The sequence below is a fragment of the Halichoerus grypus genome, chromosome 1, assembly GCF_964656455.1.
Source record: "Halichoerus grypus chromosome 1, mHalGry1.hap1.1, whole genome shotgun sequence".
In the NCBI taxonomy this organism is placed as follows: domain Eukaryota; kingdom Metazoa; phylum Chordata; class Mammalia; order Carnivora; family Phocidae; genus Halichoerus; species Halichoerus grypus.
Genome location: NC_135712.1, coordinates 153,110,444 through 153,137,097, shown reverse-complemented (window position 1 = coordinate 153,137,097; position 26,654 = coordinate 153,110,444). Strand labels below are relative to the sequence as shown.

The 26,654-nt window shown below is 42.1% G+C and overlaps 2 protein-coding genes across 6 annotated transcripts in view; one reads left to right on the top strand and one right to left on the bottom strand.

Annotated features, from left to right (window-relative positions):
* The window catches only part of UBP1 (upstream binding protein 1), a 53,649-nt gene that overhangs the window by 18,862 nt on the left and 8,133 nt on the right, over positions 1-26,654 (top strand). For 3 of the 5 annotated variants that reach the window (XR_013448478.1, XM_036085781.2, XM_036085783.2), the window contains exons 3-12: positions 6,652-6,728; positions 11,933-12,038; positions 12,491-12,597; positions 14,179-14,331; positions 14,433-14,543; positions 14,991-15,098; positions 20,697-20,800; positions 22,874-22,928; positions 23,583-23,676; positions 26,532-26,622. Coding sequence is in view for 4 of the 5 variants with exons in the window: in XM_036085781.2 (XP_035941674.2) it covers positions 6,652-6,728; positions 11,933-12,038; positions 12,491-12,597; positions 14,179-14,331; positions 14,433-14,543; positions 14,991-15,098; positions 20,697-20,800; positions 22,874-22,928; positions 23,583-23,676; positions 26,532-26,622 (1,006 nt within the window). In the remaining variant the exon portion in view is untranslated. The remainder of the gene's footprint in view (positions 1-6,651; positions 6,729-11,932; positions 12,039-12,490; positions 12,598-14,178; positions 14,332-14,432; positions 14,544-14,990; positions 15,099-20,696; positions 20,801-22,873; positions 22,929-23,582; positions 23,677-26,531; positions 26,623-26,654) is intronic. The other 2 variants (XM_036085782.2, XM_036085784.2) reach the window with 1 other exon arrangement.
* The window catches only part of FBXL2 (F-box and leucine rich repeat protein 2), a 149,520-nt gene continuing 147,806 nt past the window's right edge, over positions 24,941-26,654 (bottom strand). Inside the window, exon 16 of the transcript XR_013448496.1 lies at positions 24,941-25,667. The gene's annotated coding sequence lies outside the window, so the exon portion shown is untranslated. The remainder of the gene's footprint in view (positions 25,668-26,654) is intronic.

Genomic DNA, 26,654 nt, shown 5'->3' with positions numbered 1-26,654 from the left:
GCGCTCTCTCTCTCTCAAATAAATAAATCTTTAAAAAAAAACACGAATAATGGAGTGTGGGGTGGCTCAGTTGGTTAAGTGTTCAACTCTTGATTCTGGCTCTGGTCATAGTCTCAGGGTTGTGAGATCAGGCCATGTGTTGGGCTCCCCACTCAGGGAGGAGTCTGCTTCTCTCCCTGTCCCTTTCCCCCTTCCCTTGCTTGAGCACATGCATGCGTGCGCTCTCTTTCTCTCTCTCTAAAATAAATCTTTAAAAAATACCATTTGAATGACCATTAAAAAAACACATTAGAGTAATCATAAAGGGATTATTTTACATATCTTTTAAAAGAATTGTAAAACCTTTAATATAATATATAAGTATCAAATATACATATTACAATGTGTATAGTTCTTTCACAGACTTGTCTCCTAGCATTTATCACTTTGACAAAAGGTTCTGGACCCATGTTTTTTCATGAATCCCCTAAGATTGTTTTCAATTTTTTATAAATGTGTATGTTTCTAAGGAGAGGATCCATAGCTCTTCCCAGAGCCAGGCACGGTTTGGCTTGGGGAGAGGTGTGGCTGTGTCTTTCACCCCATCTCTTAAGCTGCGGAAGCAAACAGAGGTCTAGGCTCAGCAAAGTACCTTTAGATGATGGGGCTCTCTTTTCAAAGGAAATGTTCTCAGTAGTGCATGTGCAGTGTTGATACTTTTTTATAGAAACCTTTCCTGCAATATATAGTATAAAGAGAATCAGGGTTAGGTATGGAAAATAATAATGAGACTTGATTAATTTTATCTGGAATCCAGTAAAACCCCGTGAATATTTTTTCAGCTGGAGTGACATTGTCATGGAAGTTCTTGTGAAGTCTGCCTTGGTGACACCATTTTAGTATTGATGGTTTGACTAAGTATTGACATAATTTACTGCTTATGTTTTTAGGAATCAGATTGGCACTCACTTTTAAGGCTCATGAATCCATTTTCTTGCATTCAGATGAATTCTTCAGTTCCACCAAGGAAAATGACTTAACATGGCAATGTTGCATTGTTTATCAAAAAAGGACGTAAAAATTCTGTAAGAAGGGATTAGACAGGGTACTTGAAGGTGTCATTGTTAGCACAAGTTTATTCTTTTTTAACTCACATGTGAATTTATCTGCATTCATTCTAGTACACGAGAGGAAAATTGGAAATAATGGTGATGATTAATGAAAGCACAGTTCTCTCCATGTTATGATTTTATGAAAACTTCGGAGGGAGTAATTACTCCTACAGTTATCTATTTGGATTATGGACCATGCCATACTTTTTACAGATAAAGATTTAAGAGTTTTCTGATTCCAAATCTAGTTTTCTTAACTACCAAGTCTCTTTACTGGAATAGTTCCAGTGTTTTCTAAGTTTTTAGTTAATTGGCAACATTTAAAATTTAACAGTTTAAGTAGATGATTTATATACATACTACAAAATTCGCAAGGTATGAAAGGGTATACAATAAAAAGTCTTCTTTCCCTATCTCCCAGTTATTGAGTTCTGCTTGCCTCAGGCAGCCACTGAATTAGAACCATTTTAAAATACCTAAGAAGATTCTAATCATGTTTTATGCAGTCTTTGTATGACAAAAATTTATATCATTAATATTTTATTGAATTTATTCCAGTAAACTTACTTGTTCATGTGATGGGTGAGTTGTGTGCTTAAGCGTGGTTGTGGTGAATGTGATGGTCTTGTCACTAAAGGATGAAATGTAAAAAAGAACTTAAACCTAGCATCTCTGTAGTAAGGCCTGGTAGATGCTGTCATACATGGTTGCCCATGAAACAGCACTGCTAGGATATAAACACTTCCATTGCCTGTTAGATGTCCTTAAGCACATTCTTCACATACCTTTTGGTTTCTTTTAAATGTTTCACCTAGTTACAGTGAGCAGTGATTTAAAAGTATCTTGTGTCTTTTTCTGCATGTGGTGAGGTGGGAGGTGGAGAAGGGCCATGGTGAGTCTGCAGTCTCTGGAACGGGGCTGCCTATGTGTGGATCCCATTCCATCACTTGCTAGCCTAGGCAAGTTCCTTAATTTAATACTCTCCACATAAGGTAGTTGAGAATTAAATTGAATTAATGTGTATAATGTATTTATAAGCTAGGCAGCACACAGGAAGCACATGAACCTTGCTGCTGTTACTGTCATTTGTAACTAAGTAGCTTATTGGTTTCTGACTGTACTGTAAGACCAGCTATTTAGACCAACAGTTTCCTGTTGCCGCTGGATGAGCAGTTTTTATAAATGGCTAGGACCAAACCTGGGACTCCATACCTGTGTAATGACCAGGAAATTTGCCACGTTTGTTGGAAAGTGTGTTATTATACTCTTATTTTTTTAAGATTTTATTTATTTATTAGAGAGCACAAGCCGGGGGAGGGACAGAGGGAGAGGGAGAAGCAGACTGACTCCTCGATGAGCAGGGCGTCCAACATGGGGCTCGATCCCAGGACCCTGAGATCACGACCTGAGCCGAAGTCAGATGCTCAACTGAGTCACTCAGGTGCCCCTAAAGATTTTATTTTTAAGCAATCTTTACACCCAGCATGGGGCTTGAACTCACAACCGCAAGATCAAGAGTCGCACGGTCCACTGATTGAGCCAGCCAGGTGCCCCTAGAGAAACCATTTGAAGAATAACAAGTGTTATGGAGCCTTAAAAAAAAAAAAAAATTGATTTTAGAAGAATAAAAGTCTGCAGTGCTTTAATATAGGAGCAACAGATCCTGAGATGTATTTGTGGAAACAGACTGAACTTTATATTGAGCACAGAAGTATCCTTGTTAGGTTGACTAGGAAAAATGATACAAAGGAAGACAGGAACATGGAGGTTTTGTCCTTTATTTGATTTTTTTAATCCTGAGAATTTTGAGATTTTGAGGATCATAAGACAATCCTGGTGGGACAAGTTTTCTCTCTGTTCTGGGCAGGTTGCTATGCACCTCTTTCACTTTGCATCTCACTGGCTGCTTTTCTTTGGGTTACTATCTATCCCAGGGAAGTGTCTTGACCCTCTGCTCTTTTTCTACGCTCACTCCTCAGATGATCTTGTATTTAAGTAGCTTTACCTAACAGCTGTAACCCTGACAAGTCCTCTGTTAATATCTCCAATCAGGATTTCTTCCTCTTAGGTCCAGATTTGTAAATCAACCTGATTATCAATTTGGATGGCCAGTAGTTATCTCAGACTTAATGTGTTCAATTGCACTTTTGATTTTCTCCCCCAAATCTACTCCTGGTGGTCTTCCTCATGTTCAGGACCTTCCAAAAATTTGGAATCATCCTCAACTCTTTTTTTTTTTCTCTTACACTGTACATCTAATACACCAGCAAATGCTTAGGCTCTCCCTTCAAAATAATCTCTGGAGTGGCAGTTTCTTACCATCTCCACTCCTGCTGTCCGTATTTGAGTGACTGTTTCAGACTGAGGGATTTATGCTAACCTGATAAGCGAAAATTGATTTCAGTGTGATTTTAATTTGCATATCTCTGGTGGAGATTGGATGTCTTTTAATATATTTAAGAACTGTTGGCATTTCCTTCCTTTTGTGAACCACTTGTTCATGTTATTTGCTCATTTTTTTCTTATAGAGATGTTGGGCATTTGTGATTTTGTAGAAGTTGTTTGTATTAGGGAGCATAACCTTTGTGTCTAATGTGAGTTGCAGATATTGCCTCTCTTGCATTTTTCTTGTTTGTAATGATTAGTCAGAATCCCTGAGTCAAAGAATACAGTGTTTAACTTAACAGGGGTAGCCAGGTTGGTTTTCAGAAAGACTTTTATCAGTTCATAGTCTTCCCACATTTTATGTGCTTATTTCTCCCCTATCCTCATCCATGTGGTTTTTAATTAAACATTGTTTGTTGATCTGATAGTTAGCCACAGACATTTTAATTTTTATTGCCTAAATTTTTGTGAGATTGAGTGTAATTTTAAGTATGATGGTATAGTTTTAAAAAATGCCTATTTTATGTGCTTTATTTTGAAATTTCTTATTTTCTGAGCTTAGATCCTTTGTTAAGTATGTTGCAAATTTAACTTTTTAAAAATGTCTTTTGCCATAGTATTAGTGGTATCTCTCTCAATTCATTGAATGACTTAAGGACTCTTCCTTAGTAACATACTCTGTATAATGGTTTTCTTTCACCAGCTTTGGAGTGATTTGGTTGTGTTATGTGACCGTATGATCTAGTACCCTTTGTATATTTTTATACAGGGTAAGCCCCATTGGAGTGTGGACTAGACCATAAAGATCCCCAACTTCATATAGTACTAGAAGAACTCCTTAATTACTGTTGATTTTTCTCCATATCAAAGTATACTGTCTTTATTACTTAATGACAGATAATCCAGAAATCATTTTTGTGGGTTTGGAGTACATTCTTAACTTTTGGCAGCAGCTTATTTTCCTAATTATAAAGTTGGTGTGTGAATATCTGTTTGTGTTTTCTTATGGACACTAACTGAGCAGTGAGAGAATGTGAGTTGGGTTCATTGGTCACAAGGAAGAAGGCTCTAGCATTAAAATTTGGTCTGGGCTCACACAAAATGCAGTACACAAATGTTCATAGTATCATTACTCATAATAGCCATGAAGGAGAAACAACCCAGATGTCCATCAGCTGATGAATGGATGAACAAAATGTGGTATGTTTGTGCAGTGAAATAATATTTGCAGTAGAAAGGAGTGCAGTCCAGGCACACCTCGGACATACTGCAGGTTCTGTTCCAGACCTTCACAATAAAGTAAATGTAGCCTGAAAGTGAGTCAAATGGGTTTTTTGGGTTCTCAGTGCATATAAAAGTTATCTTGACACCATCCTGAGTCTGTTAAGTGTGGGGTAGCATTAATGTCTAAGAAAACATGTATATACCTTTTTTTTTTTTAAGATTTTATTTATTTGACAGAAAGAGCACAATCAGGGGGAGTGGGAGAGGGAGGAGCATGCTCCCCGCTGAGCAGGGAGCCCGACATGGGGCTCAATCCCAAGACCCTGGGATCATGACCTGAGCCGAAGGTAGATGCTTGACCAACTGAGCCACCCAGATGCCCCAACATTTTTAGTTAAAAAATACTTTATTGCTAAAAAGTGAGCTATAATGACTGATCACAGTTCACCATAACAAATATAATAATGAAAAAGTTCAAAATATTGTGAGAATCACAAAATGTGATGCAGAGACACAAAGTGAGCGGATGCTGTTGGAAGAAGGGCGCCCTGATAGACTTGTTTGATGCAGGGTTGTCACAAACCTTCAATTATAAAAAACCATAATTTCTGCAAAGTGTGATAAAGCAGAGCACAACAAAAGGGAGATCTGCCCTGCTACAACATGTGAGAAACTTGAAAATATGCTTAGTAAAAGAAGTCAGTTAATCACATACTGTGTGATTCCATTTGTATCAAGTGTGTTAAGTAGGTAAATCCCTAGAGACAGAAAGTAGATTGATGAGGGGTTTCTAGGGGCTGGGGTGGGCGAGGATGGAAAGTGACTGCTGAGGAGTAGGATTTTCTTTTGTGGGTGATGAAAATGCTCTAAAATTGGTAGTGTGATGGTTACACAATTCTGAATGTACTAAAAACCAGTTAATTGTACATTTTTTTTTAAAAGGGTGGGGGCGTCTGGGTGGCTCAGTTGGTTAAGCAACTGCCTTCAGCTCGGGTCATGATCCCAGGGTCCTGGGATCGAGCCCCGCATCAGGCTCCCTGCTCAGTGGGAGGCCTGCTTCTCCCTCTCCCACTCCCCCTGCTTGTGTGCCCTCTCTCGCTGTCTCTCTCTGTCAAGTAAGTAAATAAAATTTTTTTTTTTAAGATTTTTTTCTTAAATTTTATTTATTTGATATAGAGACAGAGAGAGAGGGAACACAAGCAGGGGGAGTAGGAGAGGGAGAAGCAGGCTTCCAGCTGAGCAGGGAGCCCGATGTGGGGCTCGATCCCAGGACACTGGGATCATGACCTGAGCTGAAGGCAGACGCTTAACAGCCTGAGCCACCCAGGCGCCCCAATAAATAAAATCTTTAAAAAAAAAAAAAATAAAAGGGTGAATTTTATGGTATGTAAGTTATATCTCAATAAAACTGATAAAAATTTGGTCTTGGATTATGCATGTATGCATAATGAAAATTTAGTATGTGGGACTATAGCATATGAAAATAAATTGGGAGACAAACTCTTCAGTCTTCTGTAATTGTGCAAGAAGGAGAGGATGGTGTTTGCAGGGAAGAGAAAGATCAACCTGAATTTGCTTCTCTAGTTGAGAGACAGTTGAATTTTTTCTTTTAAAGATTTTATTTACTTACTAGAGAGAGAGAGAGCAAACTCGTATGTGCTCCTGCGCGTACACACACACCCACACACAAGTTGGGAGGGGGAGGAGTAGAGGGGGAGGGAGAGAGAATCCCAAGCAGACCCCGCACTGAGCACAGAGCCCGACACAGGGCTCCATCCCACGACACCAAGATCATGACCTGAGCCGAGATCAAGAGTCCTTTGCTCAACCTACTGAGCCACCCAGGCGCCCTGAGAGACCATTGAATTTTTATGTTAAACAGAGTCCTGTTCTTTATATGGATTGTTGGTGATACACAGTTTCTTTACATTCAGTAATTTCTTTAAAATAGGTCAGTCTTACGAAATTCGGATGCTGGATAACCGGAAAATGGGAGATATGCCTGAGATCACTGGAAAATTGGTAAAGGTAAGGATGAGCCATCTTAATTGCTAACAGATATTACAATGATTGAAAAAAGTAGCAGTTTTGCTGTAAAAGTTTTGGGTTTTTTTGCATAAGAGTTATTTAAAAATCATTTAATTTCACTTTAAGAAGTAATGGCTATATTGAAACTCCTAACTTTTTGAGCTATACTTTATTTACTTATCTGTAAAACAGAAATGATAGCAGTTATTGGGTGAAATAAATGTGAAAGCCCTTTGGAAACTAAGGTACCATAGTTGTGGCTATGGGGAAAAAACCTACCACCACAATGAAGACTTTTAAGTTTTTCTTTAAAAGTTAAAGATAATATGGGGGGAAATGTAAGTGTTAATATGAAACTTTTTAAAACCCTTTTATTTCACCCCTTAAATTTGTCTAAGTAAAATTTGAACTCTCTGTTCACTCTGTTGATGTATCTGAATGAAGGCAGTCATTCCAAGTGTAGCTCATCCCTCTTAGGATATATCTTCAGAACCATCTCTGTCCCCTCCAGTGTCATGCAGGGTGGGTCCTCTAGCCTCTACCTGTCACACACCACGGTGTATTATAAATCCACAGTATTACAGGGCAAGACTTCTGGAAGAAGCTTAATTGGAGGAAGGCAGAACTTCATCTAACTGTTAGCAAGAGAGAAGCAGGCATGAGTTCTCTTGATGCTTCCATCTTCCCACAGAGAGGCATATAGGGGCCTGGGCACTGCTGGGCCCTCAGTATGGAGAGGCATTCCATTGGAAAGACTCCCCTCTGTGGATCTGCCTTTTTAGAGGGCGAGTGTGGGGAAAGACAGCCTTCACAGGGGAAATGGATACTAATATTAAGGCTAACAAATTTGGCTTCTCTGGGAAAGCCAGTTGCCCAGCACACAGAGGCCTTGAGAGTCTTTGGGATGTTTTAATGTTCCTCCCACTCGTGGGGGCAGGAAGTCCCCAATCCTGTGGGAGGTTGAGGGAAAGTTGGGGGTCCGCGCCCCACCGATCAGTGTCTTGCCAACTTGGAGTGAACTCCCAGACTTCTGACTCCCGGGGCTCCTTTTTTTTTTTTTTTTTTTTTAAGATTTTATTTATTTGACAGAGAGACACAGCGAGAGAGGGAACACAAGCAGGGGGAGCGGGAGAGGGAGAAGCAGGCTTCCCATGGAGCAGGGAGCCCGATGTGGGGCTCGATCCCAGGACCCTGGGATCATGACCTGCGCTGAAGGCAGACACTTAACTAACTGAGCCACCCAGGTGCCCCCCGGGGCTCCTATCTTACCTGGAACAGAGGGAGAGAGGTTATTTTTGCCATTTGTACTCTGAGTCTATCGTGTCTATATTAGTGGATTTGGTCATTTCCCTGGAGGGTAAGTCAGATGGTCTTATTTTTTTCATTCCCTCCTATTGGCATTCTGACCGTAGCGCATACTGTTTGGGCGCACCATTTAAAAAAGCCATCAGCGTTCAGAGTGAGCAAGCTTTACTTGGATTGGCTGTTCTCTGCTGGGCTTTTATGACAAATAGTGACAAATGGAGGAGCCAGACTTAACAGCTCTCATTTTCCAGTGTGTAGGAAGCTTAGGAATGTCCAAGATTCTCTCAGAATGCCCTGGTCCCAAGCTGGCTTATTGTCAGGCCATTGGGCACCCTGGCTCACCTTCAGCAGATCTACCAATTATCTCACACCCAGTTAAAATCCAACCAATGATACGTATTTTAAGGGAAGATGTGGGTGAACTCTTCTGTCCCTATGAAAGTTACATATACATTTGGTGGCTGTGAGATGCTGTTTTGTTTTTTTTTTTTTTTAATCAGTGTAGAAGTGTAGAAAAATTGTTTAAATTGTAGATTTGTCTATAAAATGGAGTAAGGCATTATTATGTGCCCTGTATTGAGAGCCTTAAAACTGGATCCAAAAATATTAGAATACTACTAAAAAACTACTTATCTGGTAAAATTCAAACATACCCAGAGGTAGAATGGTATGGTGCATCCACATGTGTTTATCATGTGGTGGTTTCTGATAAATTTCAGATGTGTGTCATGGGTGCCCAGGATAAGTTCTCCCACCAGCGGCCACAACTGTCAGCAGTTTGCCAGTCTTGTTTTATTTGTTCCCCCCTTGTGCTTGTTTTTTTTTTTTTTCTTTTTCCTTTTCCATTTTTTTTTTGGCTGGACTACAGAATTTACTAACTCATAATTTTAATTCCTCTTTTAAACAGTAATTTTAACTAAGCACATCATTCATAGCTATTCAGCATCCTGAGGAAAATAAAACACACTTTGGCATGTGGATCCAATGCCAAAATTAAGTTTCCATCAAAGCACTGGAGAAAGTCACTTTTGAAGCCGTTTGTTATTTATCAGTGAAGATAAATGGCTTTCTAGGGAGGTTCACTGTGAATAGGTGGTAAGATTTAGAAAGGACCAGTCTGATAGAGGAGACTTAATGTTTAAAATACTTTTGGTAAGCTAGTTAAAAATATCTGTCAGATTAAGTTGGAATGGCAGGATTAGTTATGTTGTTACATGACTGTTTTAAGTTCAGCTTCCTGGAATTTAGTTCCAAATTAAAATACATAAGAACATTTAATATACACAATGAACGCAAGTTAAGAAATGAAGGCAAAAACGACTCTTTATCATGAGATAGGGAACTGTTGACAGTAAAGAAACCATCCCCCTACAAGCGCAAAGTAGAGGTTTTGTTGACATTAAATCAGCATATTCTGCCTAGACAAGGGTACTTAATTTGAAAGCATCGGTTTCCCTAAACAGTTCGCTTCCGGATTGGAAAGGTTAATTTTTAAAAGGTCTTAAGTCGGTTTCATCTCCCCTTGATAAGCCACTTGTCTCATATGTGGTGGCTGTGCCAGAAAACGTCTGGTTAGATCCCGAGAGTCTGCCCGGGATGCAGAGCGACAGTCGGCCACCGCCACAGGCTACACGGTGCATTTCCCCAAAATCACGTCCTTTTTTACCTAGAAGCTCCCCAAGTCTGATTCCTGGCCCCACGATCTTTGACTCTGCTACTGTGGGGGAGTCTTGGGGGACAAAGGGTGGGGTGGCAGGGGTGTTTTGGAACTTGGTGGAAGTGCTTCCTGTACTCAGTGAGGTGCTTGTTCTATTTGTCGTATTGTCAGGGCCCCTTTATCTGTTGCTGGGTGTCTGAGTTCATGACTTTTTCCCTTCCAATTTCATTTAAGTTTTCTTTTATATATTGCCACTTCTTAACTATGGTTCTCCTTTCATATTCCTTACTGAACTATCTTAGTCTGACCTCCTAGAATGGTGTTTAGTAAAGCTCTCAAATCTGGTACTTATATTCTCATGCTATTTTCATCTGAATTTGTGGATTCAGTTAAATACGGAAGAATCAAAATCATGTCATTTCTCTGCTGCACTTTATTCTGAGTTCAGTGTGTTGGTGAGTGACCCAGGGGCTGCCCCCAGCCCGTGCACCTTCACTGTGAGGCTTTGCTGCCCACAGGCAGTGGCGTGAAGTGGGTGTAGTGGACTGCCTGGGCAGGCCCTGTGCATGCGGGTGCAGGTGGGGAAGGCAGATGGGCTTGAATCAGAGCAGCAACCGTGCCTTTGTAGATTTCTACTTTGGTCCTGACGACTGACTTGGGCTCTTTTTAAACGACAGTTGACCCTTGAACAACACAGCTTTGAACGGTGTGGGTCCATTTACAGGCAGATTTTTTTCAGTAAATACAGTACAGTACTCTAAATGTATTTTCTCTTACGATTTTCTTTGTAACTGTTTCCTTTTCTCTAGCTTACTTTAAGAAAGCAGTATATAATATATATAACATATAAAATATATGTTTCTCGGCTGTTGTTGATGTTATCGGTAAAGTGTCTAGTCAACAGTAGGCTATTAAGTACTTAAGTTTTGGGGGGGTTCAACGCCCCTAAGCCCCATGTTGTCAAGGGTCAACTGTGTTTCAAATTAAAATACGGCTACTTTGGGGCGCCTGGGTGGCTCAATCGGTTGGGCATCTGCCTTCGGCTCAGGTCATAATTCCGCGGTCCAGGGATCAAGCCCCACATGGGGCTCCCTGCTTGCAGGGAGCCTACTTCTCCCTCTTCTCCCTGCTCTGCTCTCTCTCGCTATCTCTCTCTCTCAAATAAATAAATAAAATCTTTAAAAAATAAATACGGCTACTTTTAAATAGTTTGCTTCAAAATTTATCTGCTATGGGCAGTACCTGGTGGGTAGGGAAGACAGGGGCACTAAAATAATATTTATATGTAATGGTAACAAATTATTTCCTATTTATACCAGAGCATCTACTGGAAATATGAATATCTTATTGCATCATGGGAAAGTTATCAAAAATGTGTCACAAACACGAATTCGTGCACATGTGGTATCTGAAAGGCATTTGGATGACCTGTTTTCCTGTTTCTGGAATGAAACAATATTTGGCACTCCAAACGTGTGGGAGGCAAAGGAGGGATGGGTGGAGAGCAGAGAACTGGCCCGGAGTTTGTGGAGTAAAGTCTTACCTAGGAACCGTAGTGTTTGGATCAGTATACCTGTGGGTTGGTGGTTTTTTTTTTCCCCCTTGCTTACCTCAGATAACAAATGAAATAGTAGAGAATGACTTTTGCATATGTGGTTTTTTTTTTTTTTTTGCTGGGTCTTATTTTGCAGATCCCCCCACCTATTCCTTGACTATCTCTTTATTTTTTAATTTCATTGAAGTATAATTAACATGCAGTGTTATATTAGTTTCAGGTATACAATATAATGATTCAGCATTTCTGTATATTAGTATTCATCCTTGATGATCTTTAAAGAAGTTCATTTATTAACTTATTTTAAATGAACAGTTTTACCATTGTACCTGGGTTTCTCTGTTTCTGTTTATACTACTCTTTGACTTTAGTAATTCCTGTCTGTATCCGATGTTTTCTTCATAGAAATAGAATTCTTGCTCACTGATTTTATGGGCGTGTACCTTAATTTTGAATTGCAATATCAGATTGTAAATAAAAATTTTACCTAAGTAATCATTTTATTTGTGCCTTTTATTTGAGTTATTCAGATACTCCAAGAACAAAGCAGTTCACTTAGAAAATGTGTAAAGCAGAATTTTTTTTGGTATGCTCTTCTATTATGGGTTAATGCGTAAGAAGTGAAAATGCTTCTGCATTTTAGCTGGACCAGTTTAAAAGTACTCATTTTCCCCACTTGTTCCATAGAGCATCATAAGAGTTGTGTTCCATGACAGACGGCTACAATATACAGAGCATCAGCAACTTGAAGGCTGGAAGTGGAATCGTCCAGGAGACAGACTTCTCGATTTAGGTACAAGTGGCTGTGAGAAGACTCTGGAGAGATTCAGGCAGTTGTTTAGCTGTGCGTGGTGGGTAGGGAAGGCACCGTGTATAATTGTATGGAGAGAGTTTTGGTGTTAGCAGATCCGGTGTGCCTTGAGTTGTTCTATAGTTTAGAAATGAAGTGGTTTTTTAGCTCTAAAAGAACCTGAGCCAGGAATTTGGAGTTTTGAAATAATTTATCTAATTCTCAGTTGGCACCATCCATTGTATGTTGAATAAAATGAAATAGAAACCATGGTGGGAGAAAGTCTGATCGCATTGGGTGGGTTTCGACGTTAGCATCACTGACCGGGAAAACACTGACGGAAAAGGTTCTGCATGGAGGTGAAATAATTGCATGTGAACATAATTATAGTAAGTTGTAAGCTTTTTAATTATTCGTAGTGGATGAGTTTCTATGTAACTCTTTTTAAAATACAGATATTCCAATGTCTGTGGGAATAATTGACACAAGGACAAATCCAAGCCAGTTAAATGCAGTTGAATTTCTGTGGGACCCTGCAAAGCGCACATCTGCTTTCATTCAGGTTTGGAGTTTTTGCATTATTAGAAGTATACTAGCCTAGTCATTTAAAAGGCCAAGGATGAGATTAAATTCTTGACACATGATGTTACCTTCTTTAAATGCTTATTTGTAAGCTATCTTGTAATGTCTTCTATTTTATATATATTTTAATTACATACATATATACTGTTAAATTGGAGTTAATTTACTAAATCCGTCATTTATAGGCTAACATATACAAAGACAATCGGATATGTAAAGCATTATACAGACGTTAACTTTTACCATGGTTAGTGACAGTAATCAAAACTTCTGTTTTTCATAAGATGCATTTCTCTTGAATAAAAGCTCCTGTTTAAAAGGGTAGGATTGGGGCGCCTGGCTGGCTTAGTCAGTAGAACATATGAATCTTGGTCTCGGGGTCGTAAGTTCAAGCTCCACATTGGGCGTAGAGTTTACTTAAAAAAATAAAGTAGAATAAAAGGGTGGGATTGAAAAAAAGTGTACAGTTTTAAGATTTTCTCTCTAGCATAATTTAAAGACATTTCTAATACTGAAAATTTCAAACCCCACAAAAGTAAGAGAATAATAATGATGAATCTTCCATGTACCCATCACCTGGCTTCAACAGTTATTTAGTAGTTTCCTTTGTTTTCGTTATTGATGGAATACTTGAAAGCAACTCCCAGGCATCTCACTTCACCCATAAATCCTCAGTTTGTATCTCTAAGAGAAGAGTTTTTTAGAAGTATTAATGTATATTCAGATTTGTAAGTGGTGGAATTAAAACTGAGTAGGTAATGTTTATGTGGAAAGGGAGATTGCTTAATTGCTGATCAACCTAAGTAGTCTGATTTGTATGAACTGTAAAGAATATTTGTTTACTTATGTATTTATTTTTTAAGAATCTTTAGTATTTTGTGTTTTTTGTGGTTTACCAAATACTGTCTCCTACTAACGAATAGTCACTAGGGACACGGTTCATGTTAGTTGACGTTGTGCTGGTGCCAGGAGAGGGGCGGAAGTGGTGGGAGATGAGCGTTGTCCTTGGTGAACTTTGAAGGTTGACAGCAGAGTTCAGATCGATATGGGCATGGTGAGTCGTGGCCATGCCCCCAGGCCCCCAGGTGGTCTCATAAGTGTGTGTAGGCACAGCAGGAGCCTGATGGGCTGGCTAGAGTCCAGGTGGTGACAGAAGAGGGCAGGCGACAGAAGCTCTCGGCAGTTAGGGGTCGGTTGCTGTGGACTGAGCCACGTGCAAGGCCAAGGACGCTGGGTCTGAGAGCATCATTCGGTCCAGAGTGTGGAGGTAGGAGACGTCCGCGTGACCCGAACAAGTCCTGTGACCCGAACAAGTCCTGCGTGAGAGGAGAGGCATTGGACTGGGGAAGAGCTCATTGCCAGAAAGTTCAGAAAGGCCCAGGTGGATTTATGAAAGGAAAGCCATGCAGAGGAATTCATGACAGCCGTCTCGCTAATATGCAGGAGTTTGTTTGGAAGGATCCTGAATTTATGGCTGTGGCAAACACCTGAGAAGGAGCCAAATTGAAGGAGACTCAGTGGGCGGTACTTTGAGTCCCTTTCAGCTTGAGTTCTTTTCCAGGTGCACTGCATCAGCACAGAGTTTACTCCCCGGAAGCATGGAGGTGAGAAGGGGGTGCCTTTTAGGATTCAGGTTGACACCTTTAAGCAGAATGAGAACGGAGAGTACACGGATCATCTCCACTCGGCTAGCTGCCAAATCAAAGTGTTTAAGGTAAGCGATAGAAACGAGGCTTTTAGTAACTAAGGCCCAGTTTTGCTTGTAAATTGTCCATCTTCAGCCTGATGGATGAGATCATCTATTTTGTTTTTAAGCCTAAAGGTGCAGACAGGAAACAAAAAACGGACCGAGAGAAGATGGAGAAGAGAACGGCTCACGAGAAAGAAAAGTACCAGCCATCCTACGACACCACTATCCTCACCGAGGTAATGCACAGTAGCGTTTCGGTTTCTGAGACGAAGCAGCTGTTTGCATATTAGCACTCTCTCTAGGGAGGGGTTTTGCTACAAAGGGGTTGGGGAAGATTGGGTGGTAGATTGACATAATATTCTTTGTGAAATTTGCGGGGGATAGATTTTATTTAAATTTGGGGATTTTAATAGATTAGTTTCCTGGGTGGGGTCTTGAATGAAGATGCTGAAATCCCAATCTGGTCTCAGAAACAGACCTTACAAACCTTGAAGTTGTCAAGAAATTAAGTCGGGGCCTAGAATGTCTGATTTTTGTCACTGCTGGGGTTTTGCATTTTCTTTAACTTTGAATCCTGCTAGTCATACATTTGTTTAATTGGACTGCAGAGACATAAAACAGGGTATTAGATCTTTCTTTGTATAATGAAAAGACATTGATCCCAATCTTTGGTGTTTGTCCAGATGAGGCTTGAGCCTATAATTGAAGATGCAGTTGAACATGAGCAGAAAAAGTCCAGCAAGCGGACTTTGCCAGCAGACTACGGTGATTCTCTGGCAAAGCGAGGCAGTGTAAGGGACTTCTGCTTCTCTTTTCATTGTGCAAGAAACCTTGTGCAGTGTTAGATATAGGATCAACTTCCACCGAAAAGTAAAGCCAAATTTGTTTTTGATGTCCTTGTCTTGATTTAATTTGCTTTTGTTTAGACTTCCTGCTTTCTGTTTGTTCCTCACTGAGGAAAATTTCCTAAATCTAACACTTTAAAACAAAGTTGACCATATTGGGTGGTTTTGGAGGGAAAAATGACACTCAGAAATGTGTTCCCTCCCTGTCTCCTTCCCCTCCTCCCTCCCTCCCTCTCTCTCCTCTGCACACACACTTCCTTCAAGAGCACTGAAATTAATTGAAAATACTTTTTTTAGTAAAATAGTTATCATTTTTGTGTAATTAAAAAAGGTTTTGCTTTCTCATGTTTTATAACTGATAAGAAACTTTCATGGATATTTAGAGAAATGATGGCAGCAAGCTTGACATTAACATGCAATACTTTGTGTCACATTTCCCTGCATGTAGTATAAGAATGTGCGTCTGTGCTTTTAAAAGCCCATTTGGCGGCACTGGTAGAAAGAAATCTTTGCATCGGTGTTTCCTCTTGGCTCCTGCATCGTGATCTTCTGCTTCAGGCCAGAATAGCGCACCTTGCTACCCTCGGGCCCAACATGCAGTCAAGGGGTTTGGCTTTGTCAGCTTCAGTGCAGCAGATCCTTATTTTATGACCCAGTTCTTTATCGAGCGGTCCACAAAGGTTCATCCTGTTCTTTAAACTTAGGTCACCATGTACCCGCAGTTAATGTAAACACAGAGCATTCTCTAATTTTTAAAAGTAACTGTCATCATATGTATCAGTCACTACTCTCTCCATCTCATTGCAGTGTTTGTACTGTCAAGGTGCCAAACATGGGATTTTCACGCTCACACGTGTATGTAATTCTCTATGCTATGAAAGTCACAGGCACTATCACAAGAACCTCATTTCCAAATTAAAGCATTGCATGACAATATTTTAGTGCTTCTTTATGCAATAACCCTGAAAATGTAGTCGTCTGGATGGATGGGGAGCACACATGATGCATTTTCTTTAACTGGGCTTTTTGGATTTGGGTCAGAGGTTGTATGGAACAACTGTATGCTCCTTCCCTGGAATGCCCCCCTCCAGTTTTATGTTTTTAATCCTCTATCTCATTTCCCAGCTGAAGACTCACAAATAGTTCTCCGTAAACTTTTCTGGGGAGATCCTGGTAACCCAAGTCACTTTTCCCTTCTTGTTGGAAACTATTTAGTTAAAAGGAATGAGTTCTGATAATTCATAAATTAAAGAAATCTGTTATAGCCCAGAGCTAATCTGGAGATGGTAGAATTGTTGGTAAATTATTAATAATTCTTAACTCAAGTCTAAAGTATGCAAAACGTCAGCAGTTCACTGGCCTGGGATTTCACATCTTCCTAGAGTGTGTTTCTTGCTGCCCTGGGCTGTGTTTGGTTGGGTTAAGCTACTTCAAGGGGGTGGTTAGAGCTACTCTTTGAAACCTGTTTAAAAAAGCAAGGTACAGATTAATCCCTTAAAAAAAGTCCTCAGCATTTCTATATTTCTGCAAGTGCCTACAAAGAAAGGCCAGCATTTCTCATAGTTGTTGGATAGTGACAGTTGGCTTTCATTAGGAAGGGAGGTCAGGCTCACCTGTTAAAAGGTGTTGTGTGAACCGGTCCCACACTGAACAGAGGCCCTACTGTTGGTTCTGAAGAGCTGCCACCCAGCAAACCCTTTAATGCATCCGGGGGTCTTGGTCTCTGAGCTGTATTTTACTGGCTCACATCGGGACTGCCAATATCTACAGTCTAAGGTGGGTCAGCATTTTCCAGGCTACTGGGGGCGGGGCTTTGTTCACGGTACACCAAAACTGTGCCCACGCAAATCCAAGCCAGGTAGTGCTGGAGGCATCATGAATTACAGACTCTGCTCAGGACCAGAGGCAGTCCAGCACTGTTTACCTTTCCAGACAGGGAGGCAGGACAAGGTAGAAGAAACATCGTGCAAGTCTTCCTCCGTGTGCCCTTGCCCTCCTGGCTTGAGACTGGAAGAGGAGCCCGTAAGACATGTGCAGGTGGGCTGCAGTGTGGCAAGCAGCCTGGCCATTTGAGACCCTGCCACCCATTATTCCCGAAAAGCCGAGGCCTCCCAACAGGACAGTTTTCTCCAAACACTGGTTTCCTGGTGTTCAGTGAGTCTGGCTTCATATTTATTGGGCAAGTTTTAGATGTCAGCTATTAATTAGCAATCCTGCTTTTCTCCTGTTAAAGGAATTGAGGTATGTAAAATGAAATAGTTGTGTTTATGGAGGTTCTGCACATTTGGTGTACCCACTGTCTCACTGTGCTAACTTGAAGCTGTTGATGGCTTCCCGTCCTCAGACAGTGGGCAGTGACGAACAGAGCAGGTGTGGGGAGGCTTGATACTAAAAGGTTCACCTTACTTAGATGTGCGTGTTAGGCTCTGTCGTAATATTTTGTATCTGGGGAGGATGGTGTAGCAGGAAAATCATCTTCCACGTAGTGGAGCTGATCATGAGCATGTGACAGCCAGAAGTTATTAGATCTGCCAGTCGCGTTCCTCAGACTGCACGAGCAGCGGAGGTACTACTTTGTAAGATGAAGAGAGAAATGAGGCCCTAGTTTAAAAGGAGGGGGCACTGTTGTGTGTAAAAGGGTGTTTAGAGTGAAATTGGTGTGCATGCAGTGAGTTCAGTGGTGCTGTCCAGCTAGATTCAATTGCTTTTTTGAAACTTGGTAGTAGTTGAAACAGTAAGTCCGTAGTAGTCACTTTTCCAGTTTTTGAGGGGATACATAATGAGTGGTTGTAAAGAATGTTAAGAGCCTGGGATTTCTATTTTATTTTCCTTCTGTCCGTACTTCTGATGGGTGTCAGACATGTTGTAAGCACCTATAACCGTCGGGGAGACTAGTTTCTGCCCTCAGTGCTTCACAGTCTCTTAGCTGCTTCTACATGCAAAAGAATTTTGAAAAAGTATATACTCCCTTGCACGTTTTCAGGTTAACAGGAAAGTTTTCATCATAAATTTCATCATCATCATGCAAAAGAATTTTGAGAAAGTATATACTCCCTTGCACGTGTTCAGGTTAACAGGAAAGTTTTCATCATAAGTTGCAAAGAAGACAATTTTCTGGCACCATAAATATTTGTGTTATAATTTAAGAGAAAGCTATTATACTACTTTTGGAAGTGTATTCATAGCAGTTTGACACCCAGTATCTTTCATTTCAAAAGTTCATGATGAAGCTCTTTAGTTAAGTCTGAAATTTTATCCCACTCTTCCTTCTTGATCTGTTTTCTCTTCCACTCCCCATAAATAATTTAATCCCAATATGACGTACTTTTATGCCTGAAAATCTTTTTTTTGAAGTTTGATTTATTAGAGTGTGCGCACACACGGGAGAGCAGGGTAAGGGGGCAGAGGGAGAGGGAGGGAGAGAGAAGCAGACTCCCCGCTGAGCTCAGACCCTGACATGGGGCTCAGTCTCACGACCCTGAGATCATGACCTGAGCTGAAACCAAGAGTCAGATGCACAAGTTTTGTGACTGAACCGCTCAGATGCCCCTGCCTGAAAATCTTTAAATGATCACCCTAGTTACTTCTTTATGACATACTTAACAGAAACTGAGATTTAAAATTTTCTCTGACCATAAGGCTTGTAAGTCAGTTGAGAATTTTTTTTTTTTTAAAGTAAACTCTGTGACCGTTGTGGGGCTTGAACTCATGACCCCGAGATCAAGAGTCACATGTTCTACTGACTGAGCCAGCCAGGCACCCCGAGAAATTGAAAACTACTTATGATTAGTACCAATTTATCAAAACAACAAATCATACACATTTTGATGAATAGTTAATTGTAAAAATAGAAATGTTATTGGAAATATATCATGAAGAATGAGACAGGGTAGAATGCAACCAAATTCTAGATTTTTTTTATAGATAAGAGAAACTTCGTTTAGATGTGCTTATTTTTCTTTGAGCAGTGTCATTCAGGTATTGAAATTCCTTTTGAGTTATCTGCACAAAAGCCCAGTGACCTATTTTTGTATGAACAGGTAGATTATTTCAGTACGTGTCAGTTGACACCAGGTCTCCTGAAGTTTCTGAAGGCAAGGAATTGAAAACTGCCTGACATATAGAAGAATTGTTTTATTTTTTTAATTTTTTAAATTTATTATTAAAGATTTTATTTATTTATTTGACAGAGCGTGTGCACAAGCAGGGGGAGCAGCAGGGAGAGGGAGAAGTAGCAGGCCCCCCGCTGAGCAGAGAGCCCCATGTGGGGCTCGATCCTAGGCTCCTGGGATCATCACTTGAGCCAAAGGCAGACACTTAACTGACTGAGCCACCCAGGTGCCACCAGAAGAATTGTTTTAGAGTCATGTACTTTTTTTTTTTTAAGATTTTATTTATTTGTCAGAGAGAGAGGAGAGAGAGAGCACAAGCAGGGGGAGCGGCAGACAGAGGGAGAAGCAGGCTCCCTGCTGAGCAAGGAGTTGGACACGGGGCTCGATCCCAGGACCCTGGGATCATGACCTGAGCCAAAGACAGGCGCTTAACGACTGAGCCACCCAGGGGCCCCAAGAGTCATATACTTTTTTATTTATCCTAATATCTTTGAATGGTCTTTTGCTTGGTTTGGGGGAGGGTCTTCTATCCCCCGTCCATGGTAAGGTATAACGACTTTTTGTGTAAAATGGGAGAATAATGATTCTGAAGGGGGCCTTGGAACCGAGGATGTCCTGACATAGACTCGTTCTAGATGGAATATCAGGGAGTGAGATGGACTCGCTCCATACGTAGCTCAGATTTAAAGGCTTGTACTTGGCTGCCCTGGCCTGCTCAGCCTGCTCAGCATGCTTTTGACTTCAGCTTTTTCACCTCTCCTGATTGTAATAGTCAGTGCATCTCTTTGTATCTTTGCTCTATCTTTGGTCAGAATGGGACCCAGGTTTGAAAAATGCCCTAGATCACCATGCCCCTTCCAGAAACTATAAATACTAAACACGTGTAGACAGGTAGAGACATGGGCAGCACGGTACCTGTTGATGTGTGTTGATGCTAGGCCTGCTTCACCTTGCTTGGGGATTATTAATCTTAGAGGAATCAAGGAAGCAAGTGGTACTGGCCGGGCTGCTCCTTGGGCGAGAGGGCAGAGGAGCGCTAGGGGGACAGAGCCCCTGTCACTGTAGGTGCCATACGTCGCTTGTGAATCCCTTCTTGCCTCTGCTGTTCTAAACCTTGAGAGGTATCTGCTGCAGAGCTGGTACACAGGGAAGTGGAAGTTCCTGGAGGAGTATACGTTAAAAATGCCTGCATACATTTTGCTGCTCTCATCACTCAGGTCTTCCCTGAGATGAATCCATGTGTAGACGCAGGTGGCAGGGAAAGCCACACAGAAGTAAATTTGATACGTTTCTGTGAGGTTGCTTGATGAGTGTCAGGTGTCTTGTGTTTTATAACCTCGCATTTGGCCAGACTAGAGAGTGACTTACAAAAATATTTCTTCCATACACTTCTAAAAGCCTCCCGTTAATTTATTTTTGTTTCTATCCTTAGTGTTCTCCATGGCCCGATACCCCCACAGCCTACGTGAATAGCAGCCCTTCCACAGCGCCCGCCTTCACGTCCCCACAGCAGGGCACCTGCAGCGTCCCCGACAGGTACCGCTTCGTGCCGTCGCTCACCCGGGGCTGGCCATGCCGTGCTCCTTCATTGCCGTCCCTCTCACTTGCCAACATCCTCTTTTGTATATATATCTGAGGTGTATGGTCATGGGAGCTAGCCGCCTCAGTTTCAGAGGAGAACTGTCTTTTCTTTGCTTGCCAGCCTTTTTGCATCTTAGCCCTTCATGCCTCACACATTCACAGCCGTAGAAATTGTAGAAAAGGGGGCGTTTTCAAGCTACATTCTTTGTGAGAGAAAAAGAACATGAGTGGAGTTCATGGATAGAGAAGGACTGTGAGTTTTTAAGGTGAAACTTGACTTGGATGTGTTCAGATTGCATTTATTATAAAGTATGTTTGTCTTCAGTGCGCACCGTACCAAACGAGCTGTTTCCTGCCCTGTTTTTTCTGCCTCACATTACACACACTATTTACTTATTTATTTATTATGGTAAGTTTTTAAACTTAAAGGAAAGGCTTTTAATTTCTAAAACTTTACTGTGGTTTTAGAAATGGGGATGTGGACTTGTTCTATTTTATTCTCTGGCTGTGATTGGCATCTGTGAACCCTGCAGGCTCTGGGAGGGGGCAGGGGACGGTGTCACAGGGGTCCTGCAGGAGCCACATGGTGCCCCGGGGTGGGGGGGGCTTGCCTTCCTGGGGCTCTGCTGAAGAGTTGATCCCGAGCAGGTCAGATCAGAAGTTTCTCGCTGGGAAGGAAAGTTACACAAGACTGCTGAGGGAAAGGTTCTCCTCCTTATACTCGGGCCACGCCGACAGCAGGTCTGTCTCAGTCAGCTCTGGCTGCTATGACGGAACACCAGACCAGGGCCTTAGAGACAACAGAAACTTGTTTCTTGCAGTTGTGGAACTGGAAGTGTGAGGTCTGGGTGGTTCCGGCGAGGGCCCTCCAGGTTGCAGGTGCCACTCGGGTCCTCCCATGGTGGAGCACAGGCCCTTGTGATCTTGCCTTTCTGGTCGTCTCCCAGGGGTCCCACCTTCTCACGCTGTCATGCCGGGGCGGGTGAGTTTGGTCAACGTAAGCATTTTGAGGGAACACAAATATCCAGTCTGTAACAGGGTCTGATAAGAACACAAACAAAAACATGCTTTTCCCTGCGGAGATGAGTAGATTGGCAGGCAGCTCATCTTGTAGATCTTTGTGCTTTTCGAGGAGGAACACACCCTTGGACTCTGCGTCGGAGAGACCAGGGACTGGCATGTCCCCATGTGGGGGCCGTTTTAGTCTCAGCCCAGTCCGAGTCGTCTTGGGCCACAGTCCTGATTTCAGAGGCCGGCTCTGGGCTCCCACACTGCTGGCTGACCGTGCAGTTCCCGGGAGCCGCGCACCTTGCGCTGGCCAGGACCTGTGCTCTCTGCTCTGCAGGTGACGCACACCTTCCCTGTCTGCGTGGGCCCAGAGGGACAGTCACCAGTCAGCATCGGAACTTACGTAATTGAAGTACAGGCGCTGAGAAAGGGGTGTGAGCCCAGGACCAGGAAGGCACCACACTCCCTGTGGAGTTGTCTTCATTTTCGTTTGACCTTAAAAACTCAGGGAGAGTGGCACACCTTTGTTCCTTTTGCTTCCCTGAGTTTCTCCCTCTTTACTCATGGGTAAATATTAATTAAAGGGGTATCATTTTCCATTTTTACTTAGGACCATTTCTTGGAGCTCCTTATTTTATTAAAGTGTGTGTGTGTATGTGTGTGTATTTTGCAGTTACTTTTAACTCTTTATCTTAATTTCTCATATCTTTTTCCTTACTAAAATGAATGAGTATCCTTCATTTTCCTGGCACCCCTGGAAATAATTGGAATCCTTTTGTTTCCTAAAACTTGAAGTTCTTACTAGAACTGCTGGAGAAGGAGGAGGCACCAGTTAAACCGCCTCCTGTCAGTTTCATCATACGCCCTGACCAATGGTGCCAACATTCTTAACTGCAAATCTGCATGCTCTGTTTACAATATTAGGTTAAATTTACCCAGTTTAATAGCCTTTAATGTCTTGATTTAAGTGTGTGTGTGTGTGTGTAATAATTCTCCTTTCTTTCCTTCCGTTCTCCCCAGCAATTCTTCTTCCCCAAATCATCAGGGAGATGGAGTTTCACAGGCCTCCATTGAAGTAAGTGTTTTCATCCTGAAGCTGCCCAGTGCTGTAAGGGGTCTGCATTTTTTTTTTTTTTTTTTTAAGATTTTATTTATTTGACAGAGAGCACAAATAGGCAGAGAGGCAGGCAGAGGGAGAGGGAGAAGCAGGCTCTCCGCAGAGCAGGGAGCCCGATGCAGGGCTCAATCCCAGGACCCTGGGATCATGACCTGAGCTGAAGGCAGCTGCTTAACCGACTGAGCCACCCAGGCGCCCCTGCATTTTTTTTTTTTTTAAGATTTTATTTATTTATTTGACAGAGAGAGGCACAAGCAGGAGGAGTGGCAGGCAGAGGGAGAAGCAGGCTCCCCGCTGAGCAGGGGGCCCGATGTGGGACTCGATCCCAGGACTCTGGGATCATGACCTGAGCCGAGGGCAGTTGCCTAACCAACTGAGCTGCCCAGGGGCCTGCGTTTTAAGGCTCTTAGAGGGGCTTGAGGCATTATTTGGGTCTCTGAGTAGTCAGACCTGTCCTCCTCTTGGGTGTTGTTTTTTTTTTTTTTACTTTAAACTTGGAGGATTTCTGTGTTTTGTTTAAGTGTTGTTCTTTATAACATGCCAGTGACTTGGGGTTTTTTTTGGTAAGTTTGAATAGTTTCTTCTGTTTGTGTTCATTTTCTTTGTTAATAGCAACTTCAGCCTTCAGCCACGATCCAGGAAACACAACAATGGCTGCTCAAAAACAGATTCTCTTCCTACACAAGACTGTTTTCCAATTTTTCAGGTATGTTTTGTGTGTGTGCATCTTTGTGTACATGTGTCTTTTGTACTTGTTTCTGTACTTTTATTAACCTTAATTTAAAACATTTTTTTGAAGTAATTATGGATTCATACCCAGTTTCATCTAGTGGTGACATCCTGCATACCTCTTGTACTAGGAAACTGACATCAGTACAATCTCCCAAAACCAGTTTTATGTGCCTTCATTTTTGTACAAGTGTATACAGTTCTGTGCAATTTTTCTCATTTTATTAACTTCATTTTGAAGTAATTTTTGCCTTACTGTCTTTTGCAAAGTTAATACAGAGGTGTTCTATGTACCCTTCACTCAGTTTCTCATATAATCGTAGTATGATATCAAAACTAGGAAGTAGACATTGGTGCAATGTGTGTATATAGTTGTGTCATTTTATCACATGTGTGGATTCATATAACCACTACCGAAGTTAAGATATAGAATTACAGCATCACCACAAGGATTTCCCTTATGCTTCCCTGCCCCTCCCCCATTCATACCTATTCCCTGGCAACCATTAATCTGTTTTCTGTCTCTTGGATTTATCATTTCGAGAATGTTATATATAATTGGAATCACATAGTATGTGACCTTTTGAGATTGGCTTTTTTTTCCGCTCAGCCTAATGCCCTTGAGTCTATCCAAGTGATTACATATAGTAATAGTTCCTCTTTATTGTTGTGTAGGAGTATGTGATATGAATCTACTCAGGTATGATTTTTGTATACTTAAACTTTTAAGTTTTTCTTACAGAGTTAGCTAAGGGAGTATGTTGGTTTTTTTTTTTTTTTAAGATATTATTTATTTATATGGGGGGAAGAGAGAGAGAGCATGCATGCACAAGTCGGGGAAGGGGCAGAGGCAGAGAATATCCAAGCAGACTCCCTCTGGGTGTGGAGCCTGACGCGGGGCTTGATCTCACGACCTGTGAGATCAGAACCTGAGTCAAAACCAAGAGTTGGATACTTAACCAACTGAGCTGCCCAGGCGCCGCTGTTGATGGAGTATTAAAAGGGACCAAGCAGAGCTTCTCCAGGTGGTGCTCTCTGTTTAGAGAGACAGTGATAGATAGACCACGTGGGGCAGGGGCAGCATTTCCCAAGTGTATTTGGCCCTGGGACCCTTTCCCTAACATAGCCTGGCTAAACACCTCCCGAGAATTGCTGGGCCACAGTAAACTGGTAGTGAGCTTGCCTTGCCCATGATGCTGTGGGGCCAGGGAAGTGCAGTACTGGCAAGCCTTCGAAGAGGACAGAACTGCGTGCACACGCCTGGCCTAGGGGAAAGCTTGATTGCACAAAGAACATGGTTTCCTATTCCGTCAGCCATTTATTGCGATGTTGTGCAGTGAGTAGTCATTCCCTGTGTAGCTCTTTGTCTCTTTAAAATTAAAGTACTGCGTGAAAGTCTTGCTAGCTTGTAGCCACATTTTTATATGACTGTATTTTTATCTGTGAAAAATTGGATATTTAAAAACTTCATTGTGTGGGGAAGATGCATCTTGAACCCTCATAGGGAAGACACATGAATGAAGAGCAGAGCACATACAAAAAGCTCCGGCGGTGGGAACCGAGGGAGGTCCTGTTAGATGAATCCATGTTTCTGTCTGGAGAAGTTTAAGCTCTTTTCACTGTGAGCAGCACTCCCATGGCTTGGCCTCCTGCATTTTCCTCACTGAGGAGCTTCCCAGCAGAACCGGAAGGAGAGGGTGAAGCTGCTGGCTCAGAGCCCCTGGGCACTCACCTTCAGAAAAGGCTGTGCGCACGAGCGTCTGTCCAGTTCTTTGCGCAGGTTGAGGGAATGCACACACCCATCCCTGGCCACAGCTGTGGGCCCCAGGAGAGACCAGGGAGCCAGCCAGTCTTTGCTTCCCTGGCTCTGGAAAACAACTCCTTTAGTGTTCGTGCCTCATGGGGGTGGGCTTCTCTGGTCTTTATTTCTTTTACAAGCTAGAAGTTATCAGGCTCTCCCCTTCAGGCCTTCAAAAATAGAAAGACAACCCCATTATCTTGTTACATACCTAAGCAGCAGGTACTTATTACATGAAAGTCATGCCTTAATCCCGGAGGTCATCTTAATTGTACCAATAAACTACATCTTGAGTGTTAATAGAGGGAAAAAAGAGATTACGGACACATTCAAACATAAAAAGTAGGAGAGTATGAACTTCCATGTAACCACCCCCAGCCTTTGGTCGGTTTTGCTCTCTTCTCTCTCCCGCTTTTCTATTCTATTTTAAAGCAAATCCTAGATACCGTGTCATTTACGCTGGCGATCTGTGGGGGAAAACCCTTTCGTAGGATTTCCGCTTTCGTACTAGAACTGGCTGCTGACAGTTACGCTGCAGAATGTTGGCAAGTGTAAAGAGGCCTAGTCCTAACTTAGCCACCAGCTTGGGCGGGTCCCCAAAACGCTAGACTTCGACTTCCTCTTTTTGTAAAATAAAACATTATTATTGTGATCTCAAGGTTAATTATCTGGGGTCAGAGTCCTGTTTATCCACAAAACCACCAGCCAGCCAAAACAGGGTGGGCGGTGAGGTCGTGTGCGGGGAACAGACAGGTCTGTGGGCCCCGTGCATCTGTCTGATTGACCTGCCTCTGCGCTTCTGAGCCCCTCCTTCGTACAGGGCACGGAAGCGCCAGCATTGTATTTACTTGTTTGTTTTCTCCGTGGGGCAGGGAGTGTGTGCGCGCGCTCGTGTTTGTGTCGAGTGTGCACGCAGGAGACCGTGGTGGTTTTGAGGGACAGTTCACTGTGTGAAGGCAGATGCTGTAAGGCAGCCAGTCCTGCTTGTTCTTTTTCCATCTCTTTGAAAAGAATCTCTTTTTGCTGTTCTCCAGGTGCCGACTTACTAAAACTGACAAAGGAGGATTTAGTACAAATTTGTGGTGCAGCCGATGGAATTCGGCTCTATAATTCCCTGAAGTCCAGGTAAAATACTGTGTTTAAAAGGAACTGTTTGC